Source organism: Tauraco erythrolophus, chromosome 19, assembly GCF_009769465.1.
Source record: "Tauraco erythrolophus isolate bTauEry1 chromosome 19, bTauEry1.pri, whole genome shotgun sequence".
In the NCBI taxonomy this organism is placed as follows: domain Eukaryota; kingdom Metazoa; phylum Chordata; class Aves; order Musophagiformes; family Musophagidae; genus Tauraco; species Tauraco erythrolophus.
Genome location: NC_141483.1, coordinates 1380758 through 1407053, shown reverse-complemented (window position 1 = coordinate 1407053; position 26296 = coordinate 1380758). Strand labels below are relative to the sequence as shown.

At 56.9% G+C, this 26296-nt stretch overlaps 1 protein-coding gene across 3 annotated transcripts in view; it reads left to right on the top strand.

Moving 5' to 3' along the window:
- OSBP2 (oxysterol binding protein 2) overlaps positions 1–26296 on the top strand; it is a 114961-nt gene that overhangs the window by 83466 nt on the left and 5199 nt on the right. For 2 of the 3 annotated variants that reach the window (XM_086623825.1, XM_086623824.1), the window contains exons 5-10: positions 12737–12935; positions 15021–15138; positions 16704–16770; positions 17152–17319; positions 22200–22445; positions 25913–26033. In XM_086623825.1, the coding sequence (XP_086479951.1) occupies positions 12737–12935; positions 15021–15138; positions 16704–16770; positions 17152–17319; positions 22200–22445; positions 25913–26033 (919 nt within the window). Of the gene's footprint in view, positions 1–12736; positions 12936–15017; positions 15139–16703; positions 16771–17151; positions 17320–22199; positions 22446–25912; positions 26034–26296 lie in introns of all 3 variants that reach the window. The other variant, XM_086623823.1, reaches the window with a different exon arrangement.

Genomic DNA, 26296 nt, shown 5'->3' with positions numbered 1-26296 from the left:
CCTCGTCGGCAGAGAAGGCTGCAGCGGGAGGTCCGCGTGTCCTGGGCGGTTTTGCTGCGGATACGCCGCACTGGCGAGTAAATAATTGGTGAGTGCTTTGGTGTCACCTGGGGTGGAGGGTGATGGGTGTCACTGGGGGCTCCGTCCCTGCCTGCACGGCTGCCGGAGCGGGGCTGGGGTCAAGGGGAGCCCAGCCCCTGTGCTTGGTGCTGCTGTAACTTTCTCTGGAGCATCCTTTATTCCTTCTTTGAATTTAGAGATGTCAGGGTATCTCTGATCAAATCTGTCCAGACAGTGCCTTCTTCCAGCTCTCCTCCTCATCATCATCACTCCCCATGGTTGCTGAGTCCTTCCAGCCAGATTATATCAACGTGTGGTGGGTGCTCAGATCTCGTGCTCCGTGCCGACTGGGGCTCCTGCAGACAACTTGCTTTATCCTCACCGTGCCCTGGGGCTTCTCGCCTCTCTTCCTCCTCCTTCTTCTCCTCCTCCTCATTATGTTCATCTGACCCCCAGGAGGCTTCAGACTCTGTCCTGGGGCTCCCTTCAGAGCCTAGGACAAGAAGATGGGGGATGTGCCTGTCACCAGCACCTGAGGACACCTCTCACAGCTCCAGTTTTTTTGGCTGAGAGCGGAAACGTTTCTATTGCAGCTTCAGAGGAGGGTTCGAGCGTTTCTTCCCCGGGCGGCTGTGTGTCGGTGGGCTTAGCACGCTGGGGCCGCTGACTGCGCTGTCAGCAGCGCCCGATGTTCAGCAGCAGCTCTGCTGAAGCATGAGACAGCCTGGCCAGGCTGAAGAGCCTCTGATGCTGAACCAGGTGAGACCTCGTGGAGATCCTCCGGCAGCTGCCGCGTGGCTGTGCCAGGCGGTTATCAGCACTGTGGGGCAGGACGGGGACGTGCGGAGGGCAGACAGCAACGTGGCACTGGGTTAATCCCTTCTGGGGCTCTGCCCCTGGTGTCACAAGGGTTGTGTTTGCCTCTCGCCTGGGCTGACACACCGAGATGCTTCTCTCCGGCTCCTTCCTCCAGCATCCGCTGAAGGAGAAGGCACTGGAATGGCGGCACTGCTCTTCCATGGGTTTACCCAGGAAGAAGTTATGGCAGTGGGAGATGAGTCGGGTGGAGGAGCCACTTGCGGCGGACGCCGCTCCTGCAGCACCTCTGGCACGGCAGCAAACTGAGGTACAAACTGAAGCAGCTTCCTCCAGATGCCAGGGTCGGAGCTGCCCGTGGGCAACGCCAGCTGCTTGCTGCCACTGCGGCTGCTCACCGTGCGGTTGGGGACAGATGCTCTCCCAGCCTGGAGTACGCTCCAGCGGGCGGATGAGAAAAGAAGCAGCCGGCGAGAGCCTTGATAACCTCTCTTGGCAAGAGCCGTTTGCAGGACAGAGCTCCCGGAGCACACCAGGGAGCACACAGATCGGGCCTCCAAGTGCTCTCGTGGTGGTGGCTGTTCTGCTTTGCAGGCTCCCACCAGGGTCCCCACGCTGCTGCGGTAGTTCTCAGTGCTTTGGGCAAGCGAAGAGGAAGGACGAAACTGCAGCAGCTGCCTGGAGGTACCTCCCTGCTGGGGAAGAGCCGATGCCAGGAGCTTCCCGGATAGGAGGTGATTTTTGGCACACGTGGCAGTGGAGAGGCCCCGGTGCTGGTAAGAGCATCGAAAGGAAAAGCTGAAGACATAGAATCATAGAATGAACATGGAATGGTTGGGTTTGGAAGGGACCTTCAAGACCATCTGGTTCCAACCTCTCTGCCATGGGCAGGGACACCTTCCACTACACCAGGTTGCTCAAAGCCTCATCCAGCCTGGCCTTGAACACTTCCATGGATGGAGCAGCCACAACTTTTCTGGGCAACCTGTGCCAGTGCCTCAGCACTTTGAATGTAAAAAAAAATCTCCTTTATCTCTTACGTAAATCTCCCCTCTTTCAGTGTAAAGCCATCGCCCCGTGTCCTGTCACTACAGGCCCTTGTCTGAAGCCCCTCTCCAGCTTTCTTGTAGCCCCTTTAGGCACTGGAAGGTGCTGGAAGGTCTCCCCAGAGCCTTCTCTTCTCCAGGCTGAACAGCCTCAACTCTCTCAGCCTGTCTCCATAGCAGAGGTGCTCCAGCCCTCACATCATTTTCATGGCCTCGTCTGAACCAGCTCCAACAGCTCCATGTCCTTCTTATGCTGGAGGCTGCCATGTGCTGCTTGGCAAGGTTTGGGGTGGAAGGGGGTGGTGCTGCCAACATGCCGAAGCATCCTGGACATTCCTTAAGTTATTTTTCCACCAGAGCACGATGCTTTGGACACCGGACCCGGTGTCTTTCCTGGACCACAGCCACCGGCTGGCATGGCTTTGGTCCCTAACCCCTGGGTAGCGTTGCCTTGTTCCGCTTCTCAGAGCCACGATGAAAATTTTCTTTTATCATGCTGAGTACACGATGATTATGGATTTGATATCCTACGGATTCGTTATCCTACATAAAGGCTGCACGGGTACGGGATTAGAGCCCATTAACGCAGCCGGGCTGGCGGATTGGGCTCTGTTTTGCACTAATCCTCTCTTGATTGCGTGGGGTGGATTACATGTCCGTCATGCTGGTGCTGGCCCTGGGTTGAGTCCTCTTTGAGGAGCTATGCCCTGGGCAAGGTGGGTTTGATTGGTTGAGCAGCGCTGAGCCTGCCTCGCGGCAGGGGACACTGGTGTCTTTGTGGTATTTAGGTAAATGGCCCAAAATAACACGATGAGGTAATAAAATTCCCAGAGACGCAACCGTGAGACCAGATCCCGACTCCTACCCAAGTGTGGGTGTCTCCATCATGGACATCTCTATTGTAGATGTCTCCATCGCGGACATCTCCACCATGGATGTCTCTCTCTGACTCTCGGGGAATCCACGGTCCCCAGAGAGAAATGGGCACTGCTGGGGCACAAGGTGCCACCTGGTATGGGACCATCAGTGGTTTTGGGAGCACCTCGGGTGAGCATTGGGAGTCTTGGTGACACGCTGACGTTGGCAGTGTGCAGCGCGTGCTGCAGGTCACCAGAAGGTGGGCTGGAGCCTGCTCTGCTCTGGTGTCTTCCCGCTCCGCGTTGGGCACTAATGAGCTTTTCCACGTCCGTGCATTTCTGTAGCACCCATTTTGTCTGGATACAAAGCTCCTTCCGATGTAACGCTGAGAAGTATGGAAAGAAAAGCAGTAGGGAGTGGGATGATGTTCAGCATCTCACACCTCCTGTCCTCATGGGTTTTTAAGCAATGACACCTTATTTTTTTGCGGTGACGTGACCTGGTGAGGCTCAGCACCTTCTTTCAGGCTCTCCTCTAGCCACCAGCTCCCCAGGGAGGAGCAGTTCTTGGTGTACCTGTGTCGTCCTGCTTCAGAGAGCCGGGATGCTCATGAGCCAGCTGATGGTCATTCCAAGGATTTGGGACAGATTTGCTGTTATTTAAGCAGCCTGTGTTGATGTCCCCTGCGCTGCTGCTTCTGGTGGTGGCTGGCCAGCCTGGCCTTGGGCCACCAGCACGGCCGTGGGTGCCATTGCTGTCGCGGTGGATGACCGCACTCAAAACTGCGTCTCGTTGCGATCTGATTGTTCGTGCGAGATGATTTGGGATTCAAGTGGGCTCCATCCTTGTCTTTTCCCTTTTGCTTTCTGCTCAGAGTATTTCGGTGGAGGAGGGGGACACGAAGGATGGATCGACCCCCTCGCGGTGCCAACGCTCTGCGCGTTTCGGCGCTCGGAATCCGAACGGCTCATTTTTATGCCGTGCTGCACGCCTGGAGCGCTGGCACCGCCTGGGTGTGTTCAGAGCTAAAAAGAGGAGCAGAAATGGCCCTTCCCTTGGGGGGCTGTTCTGCAGTAAGCAGCGGCGCAGATGTGTCCCAGGGTTTTGATGACTCCAGGAAGGAAGGGAGCACTTATCTGGGAGGCGCCAGCCGCATGCAGATTGGCACAGGCGCTCTTTCCCCCGATGAATGGAGCGACGGCTCTTGCTGTATAATTCCCCGTTGAAAAAGAGACGATTGAACGCATCTGGCGTTGTCACTCCTGGGCGATGAAGTGGTCCTTGTCCTGCACAGGAGAAGGAAGAGTGGTTGAGGAGCTGGAGATGTTGCTCTCAGAACAGCGGGCGCTTCCCTGGTAGGTTTTTCCTGCCCAAAGGATTCACAGGACTGTTCCTGTGGGATGCTCGGGGCAGGTGGGACTGCAGGGTTGAGTGCGTTCCCTTGGCATCCGTCAGCGTTGCGTTGGGAGGTGTCGGAACACTCAGCCTTGCTAGGACTTCCCGAGAGGTTGTCACCTGCAGTGGTTCAGACCCCTGGGCAGAGATCTGGCGTACCTTGACGCGATTGTTTGCACTTGCAAGCTAATTAACCTCATCTCTTTGTTCCTTGTATCTCATTCTGACTGTTTGCTCCCGTTAAGGAACCAGCGGCGATGTCACTCTGCAGAGATGCCCACGGATGTGTGACACATGATGTGTGACAGCACCATGTTGGCAGGACATGGGTGACCGGGGGTGATCATTTTCAGCTGCATAAATAATCCACGGGCTGTTAACGACGTTCCTATTAGCCTGCAACCAGCTGTGAAATCTGGTGTATTTGCCGTGACAGCGTGTGAAAGGTGCGAAATTTGCCCATCCTGGCTGCGGCTGCGGGGCACGGGGTCAGACCACAGAGATGGTGGTGCCACGTCTCGCCTCCTACTCCGCAGCAGGGTCTTGATGGCACCTTGCCTCTTCCTCCATGGGAATTTGCAGGAGCCTTGGTGGTGTTTTTCCATGAGAACACACTCTTTTGGCCGTCTTGGCTGTGCCTCCTTGTCTTAACGGTGATTTACATCTCCACCATCCAACGTTGAATTAGGACCTGCTATGACAACTTGTTCCAGCCACGGAGAGGAGGAGAAGCCGCCTCTATCCCTCCTGCCACCGGGTTGTAGGTACCACTGGGCTTCCCTGGGACCTCATGCCCATGCTGCGGATGGATGGAGCTTGCTTTTGTCTTGAGTTGCTGATGATCTGCCAGAATTGCAAGACAACGAGAGATAAGCACCAGCTGGGACATTCGAGGTGACTGAGCAGCTCTGCCTTGCCTTCATCTTATTTATTTTCGAAGAAGCTTGCTGCAGAGCAGGAGAGCATCTTGGCCACTGCTTTCCAACCCTGACTCTGCGCTGTGATGGTGCTGAGAATGATGAGATGATGCAGGAGTACTGCATGCAGCTCTGAGGTCCCGACATCAGAAGGACACGGAGCTGCTGGAACGAGTCCAGAGGAGGCCACGAAGATGATCCGAGGGCTGGAGCACCTCTGCTATGGAGACAGGCTGAGAGAGTTGGGGCTGTTCAGCCTGGAGAAGAGAAGGCTCTGGGGAGACCGTCCAGCACCTTCCATTGCCTAAAGGGGCTCCAAAGCTGGAGAGGGGCTTTGGACAAGGATGTGTAGTGACAGGACACGGGGCAATGGCTTTAAACTGGAAGAGGGGCAATTTCCATTAGATCTAAGGAAGAAATGTTTTACACTGAGGGTGGTGAGGCACTGGCACAGGTTTCCCAGAGAAGCTGTGGCTGCCCCATCCCTGGCAGTGTTCCAGGCCAGGTTGGATGAGGCTTTGAGCAACGTGGTGTAGTGGAAGGTGTCCGTGCCCATGGCAGGGGGGTTGGAACTGGATGGTCTTGAAGGTGCCTTCCAACCCAAACCGTTCTGTGATTGTATGAGAAACTGTGTGGTCTCTGAGCTGCGGCGCCAGCAGTTGGACTTCGGGGCTCTGTCCAGCTCTGGCCCTGTGGCAAAAGCTGGGGCATGTTGTGCCACGTTTGTGCAGGCAGGGGAGGGTGGGAGAGAGAAATCTTCTTCTCCAGGAGGCACGGAAAGCAGCCAACTGCCCTCACAATGGACCTGGCTCCGGGGTGTTAGCGGTGCTCCCTGAAACCCCGCATGCACCGCGCCGCTGTGCCCCATCCCTGCCAGCCCGGGCTGGGGATATGAGCAGCCCCGTTGTGCAGGACCAGAGTGACATTGGTGCTGCCCGAGCCCCGGGTGCATCCAGGCGTTGCTAAAACGCAGCTGCTGCGTCGCGGCGGCGATGGCTCAGGGGGGACGTGGGCAGATGGGGTGTGACGTGGTCTCCGCCTCGCTGCAGGGAGGCTGCGCGGATGATAATGATGAGGGTGTAGCTGTGTGAAGGCTTAGACGTGCTTGGACTCGACACTGTGGCCATGTTGCTCACTGGGAAATTGCTTTCCATTTGCTTCCATCCTGTGACCTGGGAACGTTCGTCGAGGAGCCTCTTGCCCACGTCCTTGCACTGGTGGAACGTGGATTTGGGGCCATCTCTTGGTTACAACCCCGATTGGGTTCGGCTGGAACTAAATTTAGCCGCCGCTCCGTCAGGGTTTTGTAAGCCGGATTTCGAGGCGTTGCTCCTGCCCGGCGCCTGTAATTGTTTTCACCTTTGGAGGAGGGGGATTAATGAAATGAATGAGCGATGCCCTGGGCTGCTGGAGCTTCAGCCGGGTTCATGTCCCCTGCCCTCACCTTAATCCGTGCCAGGACCGGTCCGTGGCAGCGGCTCACATCCCTCCAGTGTCACCAGTGGGAGGTCACCGGCCGGGGCCGTCCCTGTGCTCCTCGGCTGCCCGTCGTGATCCCGTGGGCTTTGCGTGATCCGTCGCTGCTGAGGATGACGCGACACAACTCAGGGAGGGAGGTGGGATGTGGCGGTGCCTGTGAGCGGTGAAGCGGAAGGTCTGGGCACCCCCCGGGTGCTCCCAGCCCCTGTTTGAGGTAGGTGGGAGCTGGGGACACAGCAAGCGTCTCCCCGGCCCTTCAGCCCCAGCGTCTCCCAGCACAGGAGAAGGCAGGGAGACGACGAGGGCGAGCGCAGCCCTTGAGCAGCTCGTGGGTGCTCTCAGTCCAAACGCTGAGTGCTCTGAGCCGTTGCAGCAGGGTCAGTGGCACAGGAGGGGAGCGGAGCCGGGATTCATCCCGGCGTGGTGCAGAGTAGTGAACCAAACCCGTCCGAGGTCAGGACTCAGCGGAGTGAGGGCATGAAGGGCTTTATCTCCTGAGTCAGAGCTTGTCCTGGGACCTTATCACACTGTGTCCTGCTGCGGCCGGTCCTCCTTGGCTGCCCCAGTGGATGGAGGTGCTGCAGCATCGCTCTTGGCTGGAGTGCGGACGGGGCTCACGGGGCACCGCTGGCATGGTTGGGGCAGCGGGAGCGAGGAAAGACGTGTGTCCCTGCGCATGGCATCTCCCCCCTGTCATCTCCTGCGAGGAAGGGACGTGTTGAGCTCCACCTCAGCCTCTTGTGTGTGGCCTTGAGAAGAGCCAAACCCTCTGGGCTGGGGTCCCTGGGAGTCTCCACGGGGTCAGCGAGGACAGACCCCCGCGATGTCGGTGCCATGTCGAGGCTTCCCAGCAGCTGCATTTCAAAGAGCTTTTGCAGTTGCAGCTGCCAAGATTTAGGGTGACCGGTGCAGAAACGGGCAGTTGTTCCCCGTTTTGCTCCCACCCTGCACCAAAGCAGCACAGTGGCAGTTGGAAATCCGTCGGCTGCTGCTTCCCTGCAGCCATGGGGGTGCCTGAGCCTCTGGTGCCGCTCTGCGGAGCGCAGATTTTGCAATCCTTGCTTGCAAACATCAGAGAAAACAGCCGGAGGACGGTGGGGAGTTCCCTCTTTGCAATTACTCGCTCTCCCTTGCTGGATGCCCGTGGTGCTGAGCAGGTGCCTGCTAACGGTGCGTGACAACTGGCGCTGAAGGTTTAAATCCTGCCCTGGGCTGTGCACGGATGTTTGCCAGCACCCCCCGGCATTAACGGGAGTTTCACAGGGCACCCCGGGATCCCTAGCCCCCTGGTGCGAGCTGGGTGCTGCCCTTTGGGGTGCAAGCAGCAAGGGGTGACGGCCTGACTTGTTTCACCCATTTGCAGAGGAGCGATTGGAAATAGGGAGAAATTTCGGAAATTCTGGCAATTCCGGAAATTTCGCTGTGCCTGTGAAAGCTCAGGGACCACAGAGCCTGACCACTTTCGGAAAACCCCAGAGCAGGTATTGGCATTGCCTCTTCTTGCTGCTGGGAACGCAATGGTGTCACCTCCGCGGGGCCAGATCCTGGGCACCAAGCGTGGGTGTCGCAAATCCCATCCTGGGGTTGCTGCTGGGAGGAGCTGGACTTGGAAATCCCAAAAGAAGCTGCCAGTCCCAGATTCTGCTGTGGCTTTGGGTGCAGAGGACATCCCACTGTCATGCCACCTCCTAGTCCAGCTGTTTTGTGTGGTGGACATCACCCTTTCGCTCTTCTCTGCGCAATCACTCGCTGCTCAAGATCTCATCGTCATCCTCCAAACCCGCTCCTGGCAGGACATCCCCCTTCCAGCTCCGTCTCCCACTTCCCTTCACTCCCCTCTCCTCCAGGACCGTTTTCCTGGCCATGTTTTCTTGCTCCATGATGGCACCAGACAGCCCTGGGAGCTGGCGGTGCTCAGCCAGCTGGAAAAATCATCTTGGTGATGGCTGTCACCGAGAGCGACGGTGAAGCCATCCCAGCCCAGAGCAGGGAACCTGGCGGTCTGATCCTGGAGGAGCCTCGTGGACAATTTCCTTCCGGATTTGTTTCCTGTGGGAGCGACAGGCTGGCCTCACCGGTGTGTCCCCGCACGCCGAGCAGCAGCACCGTGCTGGCGTGCCAGCTCCGGTGAGTCCGAGGGCTTCATCCTGCGTCCCGCAGGGAACGGGGACAATGTGCTGTGAGGGGTTTTGCTGGAAGTGGAAGGTCTGTCCGAGGGGAAGGCACAGCTCCCCGGGTGCTCACAGCCGGAACCAGGAGTAAGTCATGTCCCGTCCGTCAGTGGAAGGCAGCAGCCGGCGGCGGTTGAATTACTGCTGGTGACAGCCGGGGAGGATGCGGCCTCGGAGGACGTCGGATCGCGGCGCGCTTGGTGTGTCTTTGTCTCAGGGAAAGGTTGCCGCAGCTCCTCGCCCAGCCGGTGCCGTGCGAGCCAACGCCGGAACGCAGCGGCTGCCGGTCTTGGTTTGTTGTCGGCAAAGGTGGGGATGGCCAAAACGGCCTTGGCCAGGGTGGGGTTTGGTGTGAGCCGCCGATGCCGATGGAAAACACTCCCTGAGCCCCGTGCGGTGCCAGATGGATAACCTGAATCGGCTCGGCTGCTGCTGGCAGCGGGGGAGCTGGACTCGGGGGGATCTTTCCTGCAGGACGTTCTCCGATTAACCACCCTTGGCATCGCTCCTCATCCAGCGAACAAGCTGGGGTGATCCGGAGGCTCTGTGAGCGCGGTGGTTTGGATGAGACCACGGGCTGGGCACTCGTGCCGGTGTCCGAATGACAGAGGAAGAGGCTGCAGAAAGGTGGCCCAACAGTCTTCTGAAAACAGGGGATAAACCCTGTACGTACCCTAACCGGCCCCTAAATCCGCACGGACACCAGGTGTGGGATGCTGGCAGGAACAGGCATCAGTCATCTTCCCAAATGGCTGCTTCTCCATCACGTGGTTTTTTTTTTTTAATGTAGCTGTAGACGAAGCCCGTCGGTGCAGGTTTCCCTTTGGGATACAGCATGGATCCTCCGTGAAGCTCAGCAGCCTTGGGATGGGCGGACCCGAGGTTTTATCTGCTGTGATTTTTATTTAGGATGTTGATTCCCATCGACTCATCCAGCGGTTTCTCCTCCGCATCCCGCAGCTCCCTGGTGATGTGCTGGAGGGCTGCCTTCTCCTGGCTCTTCCATGATCCCCTCCTTCCCCCTAATTCACCCTTACACCTTATGAGCCACGTTTAATTGCAACAGGATAATTCCAGGTGATCTCCCAGCGCATCGTTTTAAAGTGCTCAACCCCCAGAGCTGGGGACAGCTGGCAGTTTCCGTCCTCGGTGCCAGCGAGCTGTGCCAAAACGTGTGTTCCTGCACCCGCTGCCTGCGGAGAGGGACCTTTGGAGCAGATAATGAGCTTCGCCGGGCTGGGAAGGTGACAGCTGCTGTCCCGTTACTTGCGCTTGTGGTTTCATCCTCTTATCGCAATGCATCAGCGTAACAAAAGAAGGCAGCGTGCCAGCGCAGGGCATGGGTTAGTGCCAACTGGCAGGAGGCTTCAGCTTGAAGCTGGGTATGAAGGCATCAGGGCAGGGTCTGCCCGTGGGCTTTGTGGCCATGGGTGGCTGCCAGTGGGACTTTTTTTGCTGGGGAGAGGAGCTGAGTTGCTTCTGGAGATCAAGGCAAAAATGTGATGCCAGGTGCCCTGAAAATCCATGCTCTGGTCTCACGTCTCCCCTTGCCCATCCGTGGAGCCCCACGGGGTCCGTGGCTCATGTCAGGTGGTCCCTGTTGGGCTTGGGGGGGTGCAGGAGAAGCTGGGTGGTCCCTGTTGGGTTTGGGGGGTGTAGGGTGGAAGCACAGCTCGGAATTTTGTGGGGACAGGACCCTGACACCTCCCTGCCCACAACCAGAGAAGCAGCAAAGCGGAGGGGATGTGCCGCATGGCTCCGAGCTTGCAGGAGCCACGTTGCCCACTGTGGCACCGAGGATGTCCAAAGGGCTCTGCCCCTCTCCTTTCCCGTGGGCGTTTCCACCCGCTCTCCCAGCTGCCGGTACAGCCGTCGCAGTGTGGTGCTCACTGGGGAGTGTTTGCTGAGCTGGGGCGGGGGGAGCCATCCAGCATGGCGCCAGCACCACCGGAGGGTCAGGTCCTTCCACGCCGCAGGCATTGGGAAGCAGGAGAGAGCAGAGGTGAACGCAAAGCAAAACCTCTCTAGATACGATGGGCCACGCTGATTTTTATTTTTTTCCCAAAGGACAGACCCAAACTCGTTGTGTTTGTCCTTCTTTTATCTCATCTCAGTTTGGTTCCTGCTTCTTCCCGCGACTGAGGGGCTCCTCGAGGTGATGCTGGGGACAGTGGTGAGCTCCCGGAGGACGTGGCGGTGTTCAGGATGTCACCGAAGGTGCACGTGCCCACCTCCTGTGTTTTTCTTTCCAATCATGGGATATTCATTCCCTCTGCTTCCCACCTAAAATAGGAAAAGCTGAGGCTTTGTGTCACTTTCCTGGCGCTTCGTTTCTGGTGTTATTAAAGGAAAAACTTCTTTCCCTGGATGAGACTCAAATCCTGCTCCTATCCGAAGGAAAAGCTGGATGAAGAGTGGATGAATTGGACATCCTTGGATGAAACCTGGTAAAATCAGGCCGGGTTGTGGGAGCTTAAGCCCTGAACCTGTTGCTTGACCAGGAGATACCTCGATACGCCCAAATGTAGAGTAACCTGCCAAGAGCTGGATAAATGACAGGTGAAATCCAAGTAAATGGAAACATAGGAAATACCGGAGTCCTGGCGATGGTTACAAGTCTGTTAGACATCCAAAACTCTCTGCTTTTAGTCCTTTTGAATAATTTTGAGTTTTTCAGGCCAGCGTTTATCTAAAGAGAACCTCTCTTGCTATGACGATGAGTTGGAGCTAGCCGAAGCACAGACGGAGTTAATTTGCCTGCAAGTCGCCAGCCTGCCTCCAAACTCCTGTAGAATTTCCATAAAAAACATATTTCCTACTTTTAAATGTAAGAAGTTTAAAATCTCTCCGGCTTGCAGAGATTTAGGGGAGGGTGGAGGAGGTGCAGCTCTGCCTCTGCGCTCAGCTTCCCGTGGGTTCGGTCACAACGGAAGCGGCAAAGCCGAGGGGACTCGGTGTTTCAGGCTAAAATGAAAAAAAATCCTAAAAATAGAGCTCCGAGGGCTGGCGCTCTCTCGTTAGACAATAGCACGGCAGCTCGCGGGAGCTGGCAGCATCCCATCCCCGAGCGGACGTCCTGTGCCCGGAAATAGCCCACTGAGCATCCGGGGATGGGCGATGGAATCGCGGCGATGCTGAGGAGGACTCGGGGCCGTGGTGGTGGTCAGTGGCACCGAGGGATTCTCCTGTCAGCCGAGGTCACCACGTCCCTGCTGTCACTGGCCCAGTGGCAAAGGACAGGGATGCTGTGCATCCCGCAAGGCATCGCTTGGCGCATCCCGTCAGCCCTCCTTCCCGTGCGCCCAGTGCATCTGCCAGCGGGTCCTGTTCCCCAGAGAAGGGCCCATTGTGGAGAGGATAGGGCTTTTGGCCACCGTGAAGGTGTTGCAGGGGCCAGGCCGGGCCCTTCACTGTCTGTAGGACTGTGCGGCTCCGCGGAGGAGCTGAGCATCCTCCCTCTCTGCCTCCTGGAGCAAAGGGCTCGTGGGCTCCTGGCTTGAGCATCCTTTCCCGTCTGTAGTTGTCACCCTGGGGACTGTTGTTCTGTCCAGCCTCTCCCCGTCTCCAGGGTTGGGGATGGAGGTGACTCTGGGGATCTCAGGGCATCTGCGGAGGGCTGGGCTTGGCCAAGGTTCGTGTTATTCCAACCCGGGCTCCTGGGGACCAGCGACGGGGCCGGGGACAGGAATGGGCTGGGGCATGGCAAGCCGGGCTGCTGCGGGAGGTGGGACAGCACGAGGGCTTCGTGGTCTCAAGGCAGTTGTCCGTGTTGCAGTCGTCTCCTCGGAGATGATTCAGGTTTGAATGGTCAGAGTTGGTCCCGTGGGGGATTGGGCAAAGCTCTCGGGTTGCGTTTCGTAAAACCAGGGTCCTGGGACAGGAGGAGGGAAGAGTGGTGGGGAGTGGGTTCTGGAGACCCCGTGTGCCAGCGCTGGCTCTGTGATGAGCTGCTGGGGCTGTGCCGGGTGCTGACGTGTCCCTTCCTCCCCTCCAGGCCTGCCGTGATTTCCTGGACTTAGCGGAAACCCACAGCCGAAAATGGCAGCGGGTGCTGCAGTATGAGCGGGAGCAGCGTATCCGGCTGGAGGAGACCATCGAGCAGTTAGCCAAGCAGCACAACAGCTTGGAGCGTGCCTGCCGCGGAGCCCCCGGCCTCTCCTCCGCCAGCGCCGGTGTCGCCAGCACCGCCAAGGGTGAGCGCCGGCGCGGGGCCGCAGCTGTTACGGGGGCAGAGCCCTGCGGGAAGCCCTGGGATGGACGAGGGCTTTCTGCTTGCTTGCTCCCAGCGAGTCGGCAGGGATGGGAAGGGTGCACGAGGCGATGCCCTGTATGCCCATGATTTTTTTTTTAATGGATCTCATTGCACCATAATTGTCCTTGCTCGGGGACTTGGATGTCTCAAGGAACAGATGCAGGAGAAGGCCGTGTCCCAGTTTGCTCTCACTATTTCAGACTGTTTCGGTAGCCTTCGCCCTCGCTGACAGGCACATCTCTGGGTGCTGGAGGGCAGCCATGGTGCTTGGAGAAATCCCGGGGTCCCCTGGCACTGCCGAGTTCCCGATGGTGGCGCAGTCGGGGCTCGTTGCTCTTTGCAGGAGTTTCTGGGCAATAAAAATCTTAACAGCTTCGCGTATTGGTGCCAAATCTCCTTCCCTGTGGGAGGCATCAGTTACAGTCTGGTAGCCAAAAACTACAAATAATACCTTGTCTGGCTTTTAAAGGATATATAGACTCCAGGGAGAGAACCGCGGCTGTTGGGGGGGTGATGGCAGTGCCAGGCGCTGCCCCACTGGGGGCCTCACGGAAATGGCCTCACGTTGTGCCAGGGGAGGTTTAGATGGGATGTTAGGAAAAATTTCTTCAGTGAATGGGTTGTCAAGCATTGGAACGGGCTGCCCAGGGAAGGGGTTGAGTCACCATCCCTGGAGGTATTGAAAAGACGTGTAGATGTGGTGCTCAGGGACATGGTTTAGTGGTGGACTTGGCAGCAGTTCTGGGTTCATAGTGGGACTCGATGATCTTAAGGATTCTGGGGCCCCCAACATCAGAAGGACATGGAGCTGTTGGAGCAGGTCCAGAGGAGGCCACAAAGATGATCCAAGGGCTGGAGCACCTCTGCTATGGAGACAGGCTGAGAGAAACCTGGAGAAGAGAAGGCTCTGGGGAGACTTCCAGCACCTTCAAGTACCTTTAGGGGCTACAGGAAAGCTGGAGAGGGGCTTTGGACAAGGGCGTGTAGTGACAGGACACGGGGCAATGGCTTTAAACTGGAAGAGGGGAGATTTCCATTAGATCTAAGGAATAAATTTTTTACACTGAGGATGGTGAGGCACTGGACCAGGTTGCCCAGGGAAGCTGTGGCTGCCCCATCCCTGGGGCATAGAATCATGGAACGGTTTGGGTTGGAAGGGGCCGTCAAGACCTTCCAGTTCCAACCCCCCTGCCATGGGCAGGGACACCCTCCACTACACCAGGTTACTCAAAGCCTCATCCAACCAAGCCTTGAACACCTCCAGGGATGGGGCAGCCACAACTTCTCTGGGCAACCTGGTCCAGTGCCTCAGCACCCTCTGAGGGAAGAATTTCTTCCTTAGATCTAATGGAAATCTCCCCTCTTTCAGTTCAAAGCCATTGCCTCGTGTCCTGTCACTGCACACCCTTGTCCAAAGCCCCTCTCCAGCTTTCCTGTAGCCCCTTTAGGTACTGGAAGGTGCTGGAAGGTCTCCCCAGAGCCTTCTCTTCTCCCGGCTGAACAAGTCCCCGCAGTTAACGTCTGCTCCCGGCTTTGTAGCCATCTCTCCCAGTGCAGCAGAGAAGAGAAATATTTGTAAGTGCAGGGCTGGAAAACCCGAGGGCTGGGAAATCTCTCTGAGCGTCACCTGAAACACGTGACTTTTGTTTTTTTCCCTGCTTCAATCCAAACTGGATTTCTGGTCAGACAGGAGTCGAAGCTGCATTAGAGGCGGTTGGGCGTGCGAGTCACGCGCTTGTGTGTGGCTCACGCAGCCCGGTGGCATTTTTGGAGGTGCTGCCCACCGCAGCGGGGAAGCCTCATGTGCCTGGAGTGGGGAGTGGGCCACGTGCTGCCAGGGCTCATCCATGATTTTAGAAGCTGGCAGTCGGTGATGATGTCCTCTTGTCGTGGAGTGGGACGGAGAGGAGGGGGACAAGCCATGAAGGGAACCGGCGTTGGAGGGGACGCGGCGGGAGGAGGGTGGGCTCTGGGTTCTGACGGGGACCCACAGCACCCAAACGTCTCGAACCCTTTGTGCCAGCAGGGAGCCTGCAGTCTGCCAAAGGGGAGGCCAGTGACGAAGATGAAGAGACGGAGTATTTTGATGCCATGGAGGATGCACCAGCTTTCATCACTGTAACCGCAGACCCCAAGCACCACAGGTAGGAGCCCCCGCGTCAAAACCTGCTGCGGGTACGGGAAGAGCAGGGGAGGGACCGTTTGCCCGGCACTGTGATGGGCTCGAGGGCAGCGTCCTCTCCCGTGGGGATGCTCTGCCTTCACGTCCCCCAGCAAACAGGTCACCTCTGCCCAGGGCTCTTCTGCGCCTGGCTGCTCCTGCGTCAACTGGAGCGAGTGAGGCTGAGGATGGCCCCAACTATGGTGAAGCAGGTGAGGAAGGGCAGACGTCAAGTCTGTGCTGCGGTAAAGCTGAGTCCTCTGCCCCGGCAGCTGATGTGGGCTCCAGGGGAGCCTGGGTGGGAATCTTAGAATCATTAAGGTTGGAAAGGACCTCTAAGACCATCAAGTCCAACCACCAACCCAATCCCACCGTGCCCACTAAACCACGTCCTGAAATACTACATCTACACGTTTTTTGAACACTTCCAGGCATGGTGACTCCACCACTTGCCTGGGCAGCCTGTTCCAGTGTTTGACCACTCTTTCAGTAAAGAAATTTCTCCTGGTATCTAATCTAAACCTCCTCTGGTGCAACTTGAGGCCGTTTCCCCTCATCGCTACCTGGGAGGAGAGACCAACCTCAACTTCACTACGACCTCCTTTCAGGCAGCTGTAGAGAGCGAGAAGGTCTCTCCTCAGCCTTCTTTCCTCCAGGCTGAACAACCCCAGTTCCCTCAGCCGCTCCTCACAAGACTTGTGCTCCAGACCCTTCACCAGCTTCTTTGCTCTTCTCTGGACACGCTCCAGCACCTCGATGTCCTTCTTGTAGACAGGGGCCCAAAACTGAACAGAGTATTTGAGGTGCGGCCCCACCAGTACCAAGTACAGGGCCACGATCATTGCCCCAGTCCTGCTGGTCACACTATTGCTGAGACAGGCCAGGATGCTCTTGGCCTTCTTGGCCACCTGGGCACACTGCTGGCTCATGTTCAGCCACTGCCAACCAGCACCCCCAGGTCCTTTTCTGCCGAGCAGCTTTCCAGCTGCTCTCTCCCAAGCCTGTAGTGTTGTGTGGGGTTGGTGTGACCCAAGTGCAGGACCCAGCACTCAGCCTTGTTGAACCTCATGCAATTGGCCTCGGCCCATCGATCCAGCCTGTCCAGATCTTTCTGTAGAGCCTTCCTACCCTCAAGCAGATCAACACTCCCACCCAACTTGATGTCCTCTGCAGACTGACTTAAGAGGATCATCCCTTGGAGCACTGGGCAGAAGCAGGGAGTACTCTGCCTCTCCGTCTGCACTGACCTGCCCGTACACCTCCCTGGGCATCTGTCTGGAGGCACCTGTGGTCTGAACCATGGTCACACTGCTGGGCTCGCTGGCAAACACGGAGGCTTTGGGCCCCCACGCTGGGACGCCCCGCGCTGAGCGTCCCCTCCCAACGCCTGTGTGCAGCGTCCGTCACCCTGTTGCCTTCCTGGCAACACCCTGGGATGGTGCAGCGAGATGCTGTGGGTGATGGTGGCTGTGCTGCACCAACCCTGGCTCTTCCCTCCTCTTCTCTGCCCTTGCTCCTGTTTTTCAGTTGGTACTTTCTTCCCCACAGGCGTTCGGGCAGTAACCTGAGCGGGGCCAGTGAGGGCCACCCGGAGGACTGGAACCTGGAGGACAGTGTGAGTTGGCCAGTCGGAGCGGGAGGGACAGTCCTGGTGGGATGAAACCAGGGAAGAGGAGCAGGAGAGGAGGAGGTTGTTGGAGGCACTCTCCATCCAGGTCCCTCCTGCAGCTCAAGGAGCAGAGGTGGTTGTTCTTGTGAGCTGCGGAGGGGTACAGGTGTCACCGGTCTTACAGCAGCACCTCAGACACCCTCCTGAGGAACACAGGACAGTGTTGGGGGGCAATTGCACCATTATTTCTCCCATGTCCTGGAGAAAAAGCTTCCAGTGATGCTCCTCAGTGTGCAGCATCTCCTGAGCTGTGGGAGCTGCTGAGTCTGGTTGGGTCATGCTGGGCAAGCCCAGCTTAGTCCTGCGTTTCTCTTGTTGCTTCCACAGGTCTTTGAAAGCTCAAATCAAAGCAGCTACAATGAGTCCACTTGCAGAGATCTCCTGCCGAAGAAAAGGAGACGGACTCGCATCCCCGACAAACCCAACTACAGCCTTAACCTCTGGAGCATCATGAAGAACTGCATCGGCAAAGAGCTGTCCAAGATCCCCATGCCTGTAAGTGAGCGTGTCCCAAGCGCCGAGGGCTGGTGGAGGTGGTGGTGCCAACGTTGAGGGTTTGGTTTGGGCCCAGCTCTTGGCTGTGTGGAGGATTTGGATTATGGCTCCGGGTGCTCCTGCCAGGTGCTGTGGTGGCACAGCCTGACCTCGGCAGCACGGAGCTGCGTCGCTAATTGCTTTGTGGTAAACGGCTCTGATGTGGCTGTGATACCCGAAAAGTTGGTGCGATTGAACCTTCCAAGACTCATTTGGAGTTTTAGAAAGCTTTTAGAAATTTGGAAATTCTTTATCACGGCACCGGGCAGCACTGGGGATCGCTGCACCACGAGTGCTCCGTCAACTTCACGAAATTGTAGAGATTTTATGTTACACAGTCACACATATTGATGAAATTGCGTGTTACACAATCATACGTGTTCATGAAGTTTCCGAGAACTAATTTACTTCAACGTGAGATTTCCTGGAAATCATTAATAGGTACCGTTGTCCATCTCGGGTGCGCAGCTGTCTGCCTTGGTGGTCGTCTGGTGATTCTTCCGCTAGTTGCCCTTTCTCTTGATTCTGCGCAGTGAGAAGTTTTCTACGGGCTTTGGAAAGGTTGGGAAGAACGCTCGTTAGCAGCTTCGTTATCTGCACCTCCTGGATTATCTCCTTCCACAGGAACAGTGTTGCCTCAGTAGTCTGAATGATGTGGGAAAGGATTAAAAGGCTTTCGCCTTCCCAGAGAGTGAAAAGCAACACGGTCTGGAGTTACATCATCTGTGTCCTTGGCTGGGGATCTTTTTCAGCTGTTGCCGTAGGGACTGTTGGAATCGGGTCGGCTCTTTCTTCGGGAGTGATCCCTTCTCCAGTGCTGACTGCGCAGAGCCTCGCAGCACCCGTGCCTCTGGCAGCGTGGTCGCACCGGTGCCAGGGCGAGCTGGAGCAGAGGGGACGTTGCCCACGTGTCTTTGGCAAATCCAGCCGGTGCTGAGGCAAGGAGAGGACCGGGACACCTTGGATCCTTGAGGATTCAAGCATCTCACCCAGGGTCTGGAAGAAGAAGAGACCTTGTTGGTGATGAGGCTTTCCCCAGAGTGCATCCATGGAGAGCCACCCCCCTGGCACCAGGGACTCAGAGCACCTTTATTTTCCGTGCGAAATGTGACCTTTTAGTGAAGGAGGTGCCATGGAGATGGTTTCCAGCAGTGCTGGGTGCTGCTGGGTTCCTTCCCCGGGGCGAAGGCATCCTGTGGGTGGTCAGGAGAGGGTTTGCTGGTGGGAGGTCTGTCTGGAGGGAAGCCCCTTCACATGGATGGCCACAAATATCCCCATGTTTGGGGTCCTTCCTTTGCTGGGTAGAGGGAAGGAACGTGTTCCAGGGGCTCGGATGCTGAGTTGATGGTATTTCAGCTCTTCTTAAAGCAGTGCCTGCCGTTCACAGAGGAAGAGAGATGAGTTTGTCTCTTTTTAGGGCTGTTTCCAGCTGAGATGTGCAGCCCAGCGCCGTCCATCAGCATTTCTGCAGCGACATCAGTATCAGATAGAGGCGCGATGGGTACAGAGATAAGCTCAGGACGTGAAATACCAGCTGCTGCCAGTGCCTGGAGAGAGGGAATTTACACCTTCCCTATCAATCATATCATTCCAGGAGCTACTAAAGCCGAGTCCAAACCTGGGAGCAGGATGTTCTGCTTGCCCAGCAGCTCCCGGTGTGGGCTCGGGGGATGTTATTACTCCGTCCTTCCCTGGGGTGAGAGGATCTGCTTTCCCAGCACTGCTCTCCCTGTGAACTGCTCAGCAGAGCTGTGGGTTGTAAAGAAGGGCCTCAGCCCAGCGGCAGTCGCTCGCTGTCTGCTCCCCTCTGGATATCCGTATTGATTCAGCGACAAGGAGATGCTTTGCACACCACAAACTCAGCCGCACGTGGCATTTCTTTGGCAGGTTCACCCCAGGAACAAGAAGCCCGTGGTAAATCACAGAATCACAGAATGTCAGGGATTGGAAGGGACCTCAAAGGATCATCTAGTCCAATCCCCCTGCCGGAGCAGGACCACCTAGATAGATCACACAAGAGCACATCCAGTCGGGTTTTGAACATCTCCAGAGAAGGAGACTCCACAACCTCTCTGGGCAGCCTGTTCCAGTGTTCTGGTTCCCTTACTGAGAAGAAGTTCTTCCTCATGTTTAAGCAGAACCTCCTATGTTCCAGCTTATATCCATTTCCCCTTGTCCTGTCATTGGGTGCCAGTGAGAAGAGCCTGGCTCCATCCTCATGGCAGTCACCCTTTCCATATTTATAAACATTAATGAGGTCCCCCCTCAGTCTCCTCTTCTCCAAGCTAAAGAGACCCAGCTCCCTCAGCCTTTCCTCAGAAGGGAGATGCTCCACTCCCTTCATCACCTTTGTGGCCCTGCGCTGGACTCTCTCCAGCAGTTCCTTGTCCTCCTTGAACTGAGGGGCCCAGAACTGGACACAATGTTCCAGATGTGGCCTCACCAGGGCAGAGTAGAGGGGGAGGAGAACCTCTCTCGACCTACTCACCACACCCCTTCTCATACACCCCAGGATGCCACTGGCCTTCTTGGCCACAAGGGCACATCGCTGGCTCATGGCCATCCTGCTGTCCACCAGGACCAGCAGGTCCCTTTCCCCTGTGCTGTTCCCCAACAGTTCAGTCCCCAACTTGTACTGGTACATGGGGTTGTTCTTACCCAGGTGCCAGACTCTACACTCGCCCTTGTTGTATTTCATTGAATTTCTCCCTGCAGCACAGAGCAGTTTAAATCTCCTTTCAAGAGCTTTTTAAATTCTCTCCCCGTGGCACGCTCCTCCTCGGAGCGCAGGAGCAGCCGAGTGATGGCTTTCCAAGCTGACGTTGCGGTAAACGGAGCGAAGGAGAAGAAGGAAGCGGAGCAGCCGCCTCGGGGAGGGCTGGTGGGAAACGTGGTTAATTCTAATAACGAACCGTCGGTGAGGCTGCCGTGCGCACCGGGCGATGGGAGCTTCTCCTCCCGCGCGCTTCTCCTGAGTCTTGGCAGATGAAAGAGCATTTCCGACCCCCCATCCCCTTCCCGCGGGACGCGATGGACTGAAAAACCGCTCCTGAATTTTTCCTCTAAACAAACCAACCCGCAGCATCGACGAGGAAGAATTAGGGATTTAACGCAGCTTTAGAGGTTCTGCATTTCGGGTGAGTTCATCTTCCTTCCCCCATGGAAGGGTTTCGCGGCACCGTTGCCCGAGCGGTGCCGGCGGAGAGGATGCAGTTGCTGGCTTTGTTCTCGTGCTGCCTGCGTCTCTCCCGGGAGTTCCATCAAGCCGGCAGTGATTTGCTTTTTTGCGTGGATGCTCTGCACAGCTCGCTCTTTCTTGGATGCTCCAAGATCTCTGCTGCTCAGATCCCTGAGTGGGTTGATCTGGGGTTTGTTTTCTTTAGTGCGGAATATGTAACTTGGCTTACGGAAGCGGTTCTCCCATCCTTCAACCATCAGCTCCTTCTGGAATACATTTCTTTGTTCTGAACTGAAAGTCAAAAGTGAATTTCACATGATTTCGAGGCAGAAGACCTTTAGAGACAAAAGATATCTGTCTTCCTTTCAATTATTTTTTTGATTTAATTATTTTCAGAACCAAAAATACTGTTAAAATCAAACTTTTTTTTTTATTCCCAGAGATGTTTGCAGCCTGTCCAAGCTGGCAAAGTTTTCTAATTGACGAAGCAATGACTTGGGACCCATTTGGGCTCTCCTGGTACAGAGCTTCCCCTCTGGTCTCTGTCCCATGGCCTGTCGCTGCCACTGCTGCCTCTGGCTCACACATGCAGGTTGGGTGCTGTCATGGGGCTGCGGTCCTAGGAGCAGGGAGACCCCAAAACAGGGCTTTTCCAGGTTTTCTAAGCAACTGGGCTGCAGCCAAGCACAGGGACGGCTTTGCCAGGAGGTGATGGAGCACATCTCTGCCCCATGTCACCTTTTGCATGTTGCTGGTGGGCTGGTGGGAGGCAGGAGGGAGCTGGTCGTGCTGCTGAGGCTCATTTTGAGTATCATCGATGCTCCATCACCAGACCAAGGTGATGCTCCTCTCCTTTGAAGACAGGCTGAGAGAGTTGGGGCTGTTCAGCCTGGAGAAGAGAAAGCTCCGGGGAGACCTTCCAGCACCTTCCAGTACTTAAAGGGGCTACAGGAAAGCTGGAGAGGGACTTTGGATATGAGTGTGTAGTGACAGGACACGGGGCAATGGCTTTAAACTGAAAGAGGGGAGATTTCCATGAGATCTAAGGAAGAAATTCTCCCCTCTGAGGGTGGTGAGGCACTGGACCAGGTTGCCCAGAGAAGCTGTGGCTGCCCCATCCCTGGAAGTGTTCAAGGCCAGGCTGGATGAGGCTTTGATCAACCTGATGTAGTGGAAGGTGTCTCTGCCCATGGCAGGGGCGTTGGAACGGGATGATCTTGAAAGTCCCTTCCATCCCAAACTGTTCCATGATACCTGGGATATCTGGTTAGCTCATGGGGCTTCCAGCTCCCCAGCACACCTCTTCTCAGCTGGGAACCTCAAAGCCTTCATGCCCTCATGGTACGGTTCAGGGAGCACAGCAGAGCATGAGTTTCTTGCCTTTATTTAATATTTGTGTGACGCCGCAGAGGCAGGGTGCAGGCAGGGTGCCTCGGCACACCCTTCCTCGCCGTGAGCCACCCGGTGGGGCTGCTGCTCCAGGTGGGTGCCATTTCCATCTGCCCTGGATCCCTGACTCTTGGAGCACGTTGCACCGCGCTCGGAGAGCCAAACGTGTGGGATGCTGGTGGTGAGCAGGGCACAGTGCTGAGGGAAAAGGCAATGGGTGAAGTGCCCAGCTTGGCATCTCCTGCTTTGCTCACCGTTACTCGTCCCGCTCCAGGTAAACTTCAACGAGCCGCTCTCCATGCTGCAGAGGCTGACAGAGGACCTGGAGTACCACGAGCTGCTGGACAAAGCAGTCAAGTGTGAGAGCTCCACGGAGCAGATGTGCTTCGTCGCCGCGTTTTCCGTGTCTTCCTACTCGACGACTGTCCACCGCACTGCAAAGCCATTCAACCCGCTGCTGGGGGAAACCTACGAGCTCGACCGGCTGGAGGAGTTCGGTTTCCGTTCCCTGTGCGAGCAGGTGAGCCAGGGGCTGCGGAGGGGCTCTGCATGTCCTCCCCGCTGCTCATTTCCAGCCAAAGCAGCCCTTCCCTGAAGGAGACCCCGCATCTCCTCACTCCAAGCCCTCCTCCTGGCCGAGACAGCCAGCGGGTCACTGGTGGTGTTGGCAAAAGCAGCAGCAGGCACAGCCCAAGCCATTTTTCAGAAGCAGGAGGACAACGTGCCTGTGCCAGCGTTGCAGAGCAGGAGGTGTGGAAGAAGGAGAGGAGCAGGAAGGTGTCCCATCACCCTGCCGGGTCTCCTGGCAGCTCACCTGGGGCTGGGATTGCTGTCACAGCTCAACGCTTGAGCAGAAAGGGAGAAGCTGTCCTCACTCCAGCTCCCTCCTGGCCATGCCAGCGATGCCTGCGAGCGCTGGCACAATTCCTCCCTGTTTCAGGGTGTCTTTGGGATGGAGGGTGTCTCAGGGTCTCGGTTCTCTCTTGTGGGACTGAAAATGTTTAGTTCCAGAGCCTGGGGACAGCGTGAGAAGCTCTGGCAGCCCTGCGCTCTAACCGCATAGCGCATCTGGCATGTGTTGGTCGAACAGCAGGTCTTAATTAAAAACCTGGAGTGCCTAATGAGTTGTGACCTGTGCAGAGAATGGACTGTTCAATATTTAGCACACTTGGCTGGTCCATCCTGGATTCCTGGGGAGGGATAGGGGCCGTTTATCACCCCTTGAAGGCAGGACATCATCACGTTCTCCAGGGGCTGGCTGTGCTCTCCCGAGGGCAGAGTGACCGTCACGTCTTTCAGTGTTTAGATGAATCATACAAAATCTCAGATTTCTGTCACTCTGCAGAGGCTGATGCAGGTCAGGGATCTGCAGAGCCGTTCGGCAGACCGTGGCTCCGAGATTTGGCTTTTTGGAGGAGGGTGGCATGGGAAAAAGGTCTTGGTACTAATCTGGGCATGCCATGCCGTGCCGTGCTATGTGATGCTCACAGCAGATGTCAGACATGTGGATGGGACGTGCTGAGAATCTGCAGTGAGGAGGCTCAGGCTTGCACCAGCATTCCCATGTCCCCCTGATGTGCTCTGGCTTGTCTCTGTCCCTCGTCATCACCTTCTCCCAAATCACGGCCCTTCGAACCCAGGTTTGGAGCAGCTGCTGTAGCAGGTGCCATACTCTGCCATCGACTCCTTGCAGGACATGCAGATGGGGACAAAACCCCTCCATGGTAACGGGTGCCCAGGCCTGACAGACTCTTGCAAAGCTCTGGCCCAAGGCAGGACAACACCTCCCGTCAGTCGCATCCTGTCTCCCTCGGCTGCACTGCACCGGGCAGTGTCAGTGGACAGGCTCCGTGGAGTCTCCTAGAAATGTGACCCTTGCTCCTGACAAAAAGAAAGATCCTTCAGTAGGTAATCTCCAAGATCCGTGTCTCTGCTGTCCCTTCGTGCCATCCCAAGCTGCATGCCCGATGCCAACCAGCTTTGGTCGTCCCCAGTGATGCCCATATGGTCTGTCCCAGACCTGGGAGCTTGTGTGCTGGGCTACAGTGAGCCAGGACGCCGCTGACCGGAGTGTCATGAGCTACAGCTCCAAATGTGCCTCTCTGTCCTGCTCCAGGGAGGCGGATGAGAGGCAGCAGCACCCCTCCAGGATCTCTGCTGCGAACGCCGCAGGGCTCAGGTTCATCGTGGCATAGCACCTTCCCTGCCCCTCACCTGGCCGCAATTCCCCCATCCTGCCGCTCAGCCACGTTCCCCAGCTGCCTGTGTGCACAGCGGAGGGAAATTAGGGATCTTGCTTCTCCCAGCACCTCCCTGCTGCCCCGTCTCCCTGCTCAGCCCGGTGTTAGAAAGTGGTGGATGGTGCCAATGTTACTGGGGTGCTCGAACTGTCCCTCCGCCTCCCGGGGTACAGTCAGAACAGCGGGATGGGTTTGTTCCCCTCACTTGGGCTGCGGTGATGAAGCCGGACAGCCCCCACCACGTTGCTCCCACACCTTGCCATCCCTTTTCTCACTCCTTCACCCTCCTTTTAGAATCATAGAATGGTTTAGATTGGAAGGGACCTTCGAGATCATCTCATTCCAACCCCCCTGCCATGGGCAGGGACACCTTCCACTACACCAGGTTACTCAAAGCCTCATCCAACGTGGCCTCATCATCCCTGTCCCCTCCCAAATAAATAACCTGCCCTGATTGACTTTTTCTGCTTGGACCCGATTTTGCCACATCTGTACCCAAATTCGGTATTGCTGACACCTCCACGTGAGCAGCGTGACAAGCTGGGCTCAGCCCTGGGGTGCAGCCCTCCTGCCGACTCCTCGAGCCCCTCTGTTGGCACGCGAGCTTCATCCAAAATTAGGTTTGTCGTAGCTCAGAGCAAACCTGCTCCGTTGCAGCACTCTGGAGCCTTCGGTCCATGAGCAAAGTCCCTAAATCTTCCCTCTGGAGCCATCCCAATGGTGCCGTGTTCAGGGACAGCACAGCTCCGCGCCGGCGCACCGTTGGTGCCACGTCTTGGTGCTGTGGGCGGTGTGGGATGGGCAGACGGACGCTGTTCCCGCTGCTTGGAACTTCCTGTGGATGCTGCTCCCGTGGAGGCTGCGTGTGCTGCTCAGCCCGGCAAAGCATTGGTAATCTTGTGCCTGAAATCCAGTTATCCAAATAGGATTTTCTCCTGCCGGTGACAGCGGATTTAATGGAGGGGCTTTTGCTCCGCTCACGTTCGTAATCCGGCAGCTCGGGGCTCTCAGCCTGTAATTACATCGGTGCGAACCACCTCTGAGCTCGGCGGTTCGCCGGTTCCCGGCAATGGGCCGAGCTGGAGCACCGTGGTCGGACGGGTGAGACCCCGTGGGAGGACAGAGCCCTCTGGTCGGGGTGTCCTGCTCCCACCCTGGTTTTGGGCAGCTTTCCCAGTGCAGGGGAACGTCAGCGCCGTCCTTTTACGAGTCATCCCCAGGACCAACGGTGCCGTGTCTGCTTTTCCAGCCCAGCGGGTCTGCAGGAGCAAAGCCAAAGTCTTGGCTTGATCCCATGTGTCCTGGACAACTCAGGGACCTGTGTCCCTGGGGAGTTTCCAGGCAGAGCAATGGAAGCTGGTGGGAGAGGCACCGATATAATGGGATTACTGGGGGCCTGGGGTGCGTTTCAGCACATCCGTTTCTCAACCAGGATCCCCAGAGAACGGGACCGTGTTCTGAGGTCACAGTACAGCATCGTCCGACAGCGATAGTTGCTCAAGTGAAGTTTTTTCACAGCTTAGGAAATCCTGGCAGGAGCTCGGTGCACCTCCCCACGGTGCTGGGGTGCTGCGTGGGGGTCACCAGTCCAGTGCCAGGGAGGAGATGGGGTGGTTCAGGAGCATCCTCAAGGCCAGCGCTGGCGTGGAGCCCTCACCTCTCCTGGGAGTCGCAACGGCCGAGCGCTCGCCAGGGCTCTGCGGTGCCAGTGGCTGTGGCCTTACAGCCTGTTTCTCCTCTCCTCCAGGTGAGCCACCACCCCCCAGCAGCCGCCCATCACGTCTACTCCAAGCGAGGGTGGACGTTGTGGCAGGAAATCACCATCGCCAGCAAGTTCAGGGGCAAATACCTCTCCATCATGCCGCTGGGTAGGTGACTTTCTCCTTCAGTGATATTTCAAGGTTCGCTTGCTGCCTGGTTGAACCCTCTCCCTAGCAGCCAGATGCAAGAAGCTGCCTCCTTCCAAGGTTTTCTTGGTCTTCTGCCTGTCCCTGGGCTGGGCAGGACTCGTGGGGCTGGTCCCCGTGCCGTGCTGGTGCCTGACTGGTCTCATGACACCGAGAGTCAACCAGGCAGCACGTTTGCAACCTGTTTTTAAAATCAGTGCTTTTTGGGGAGGGAGGCAGGAGGA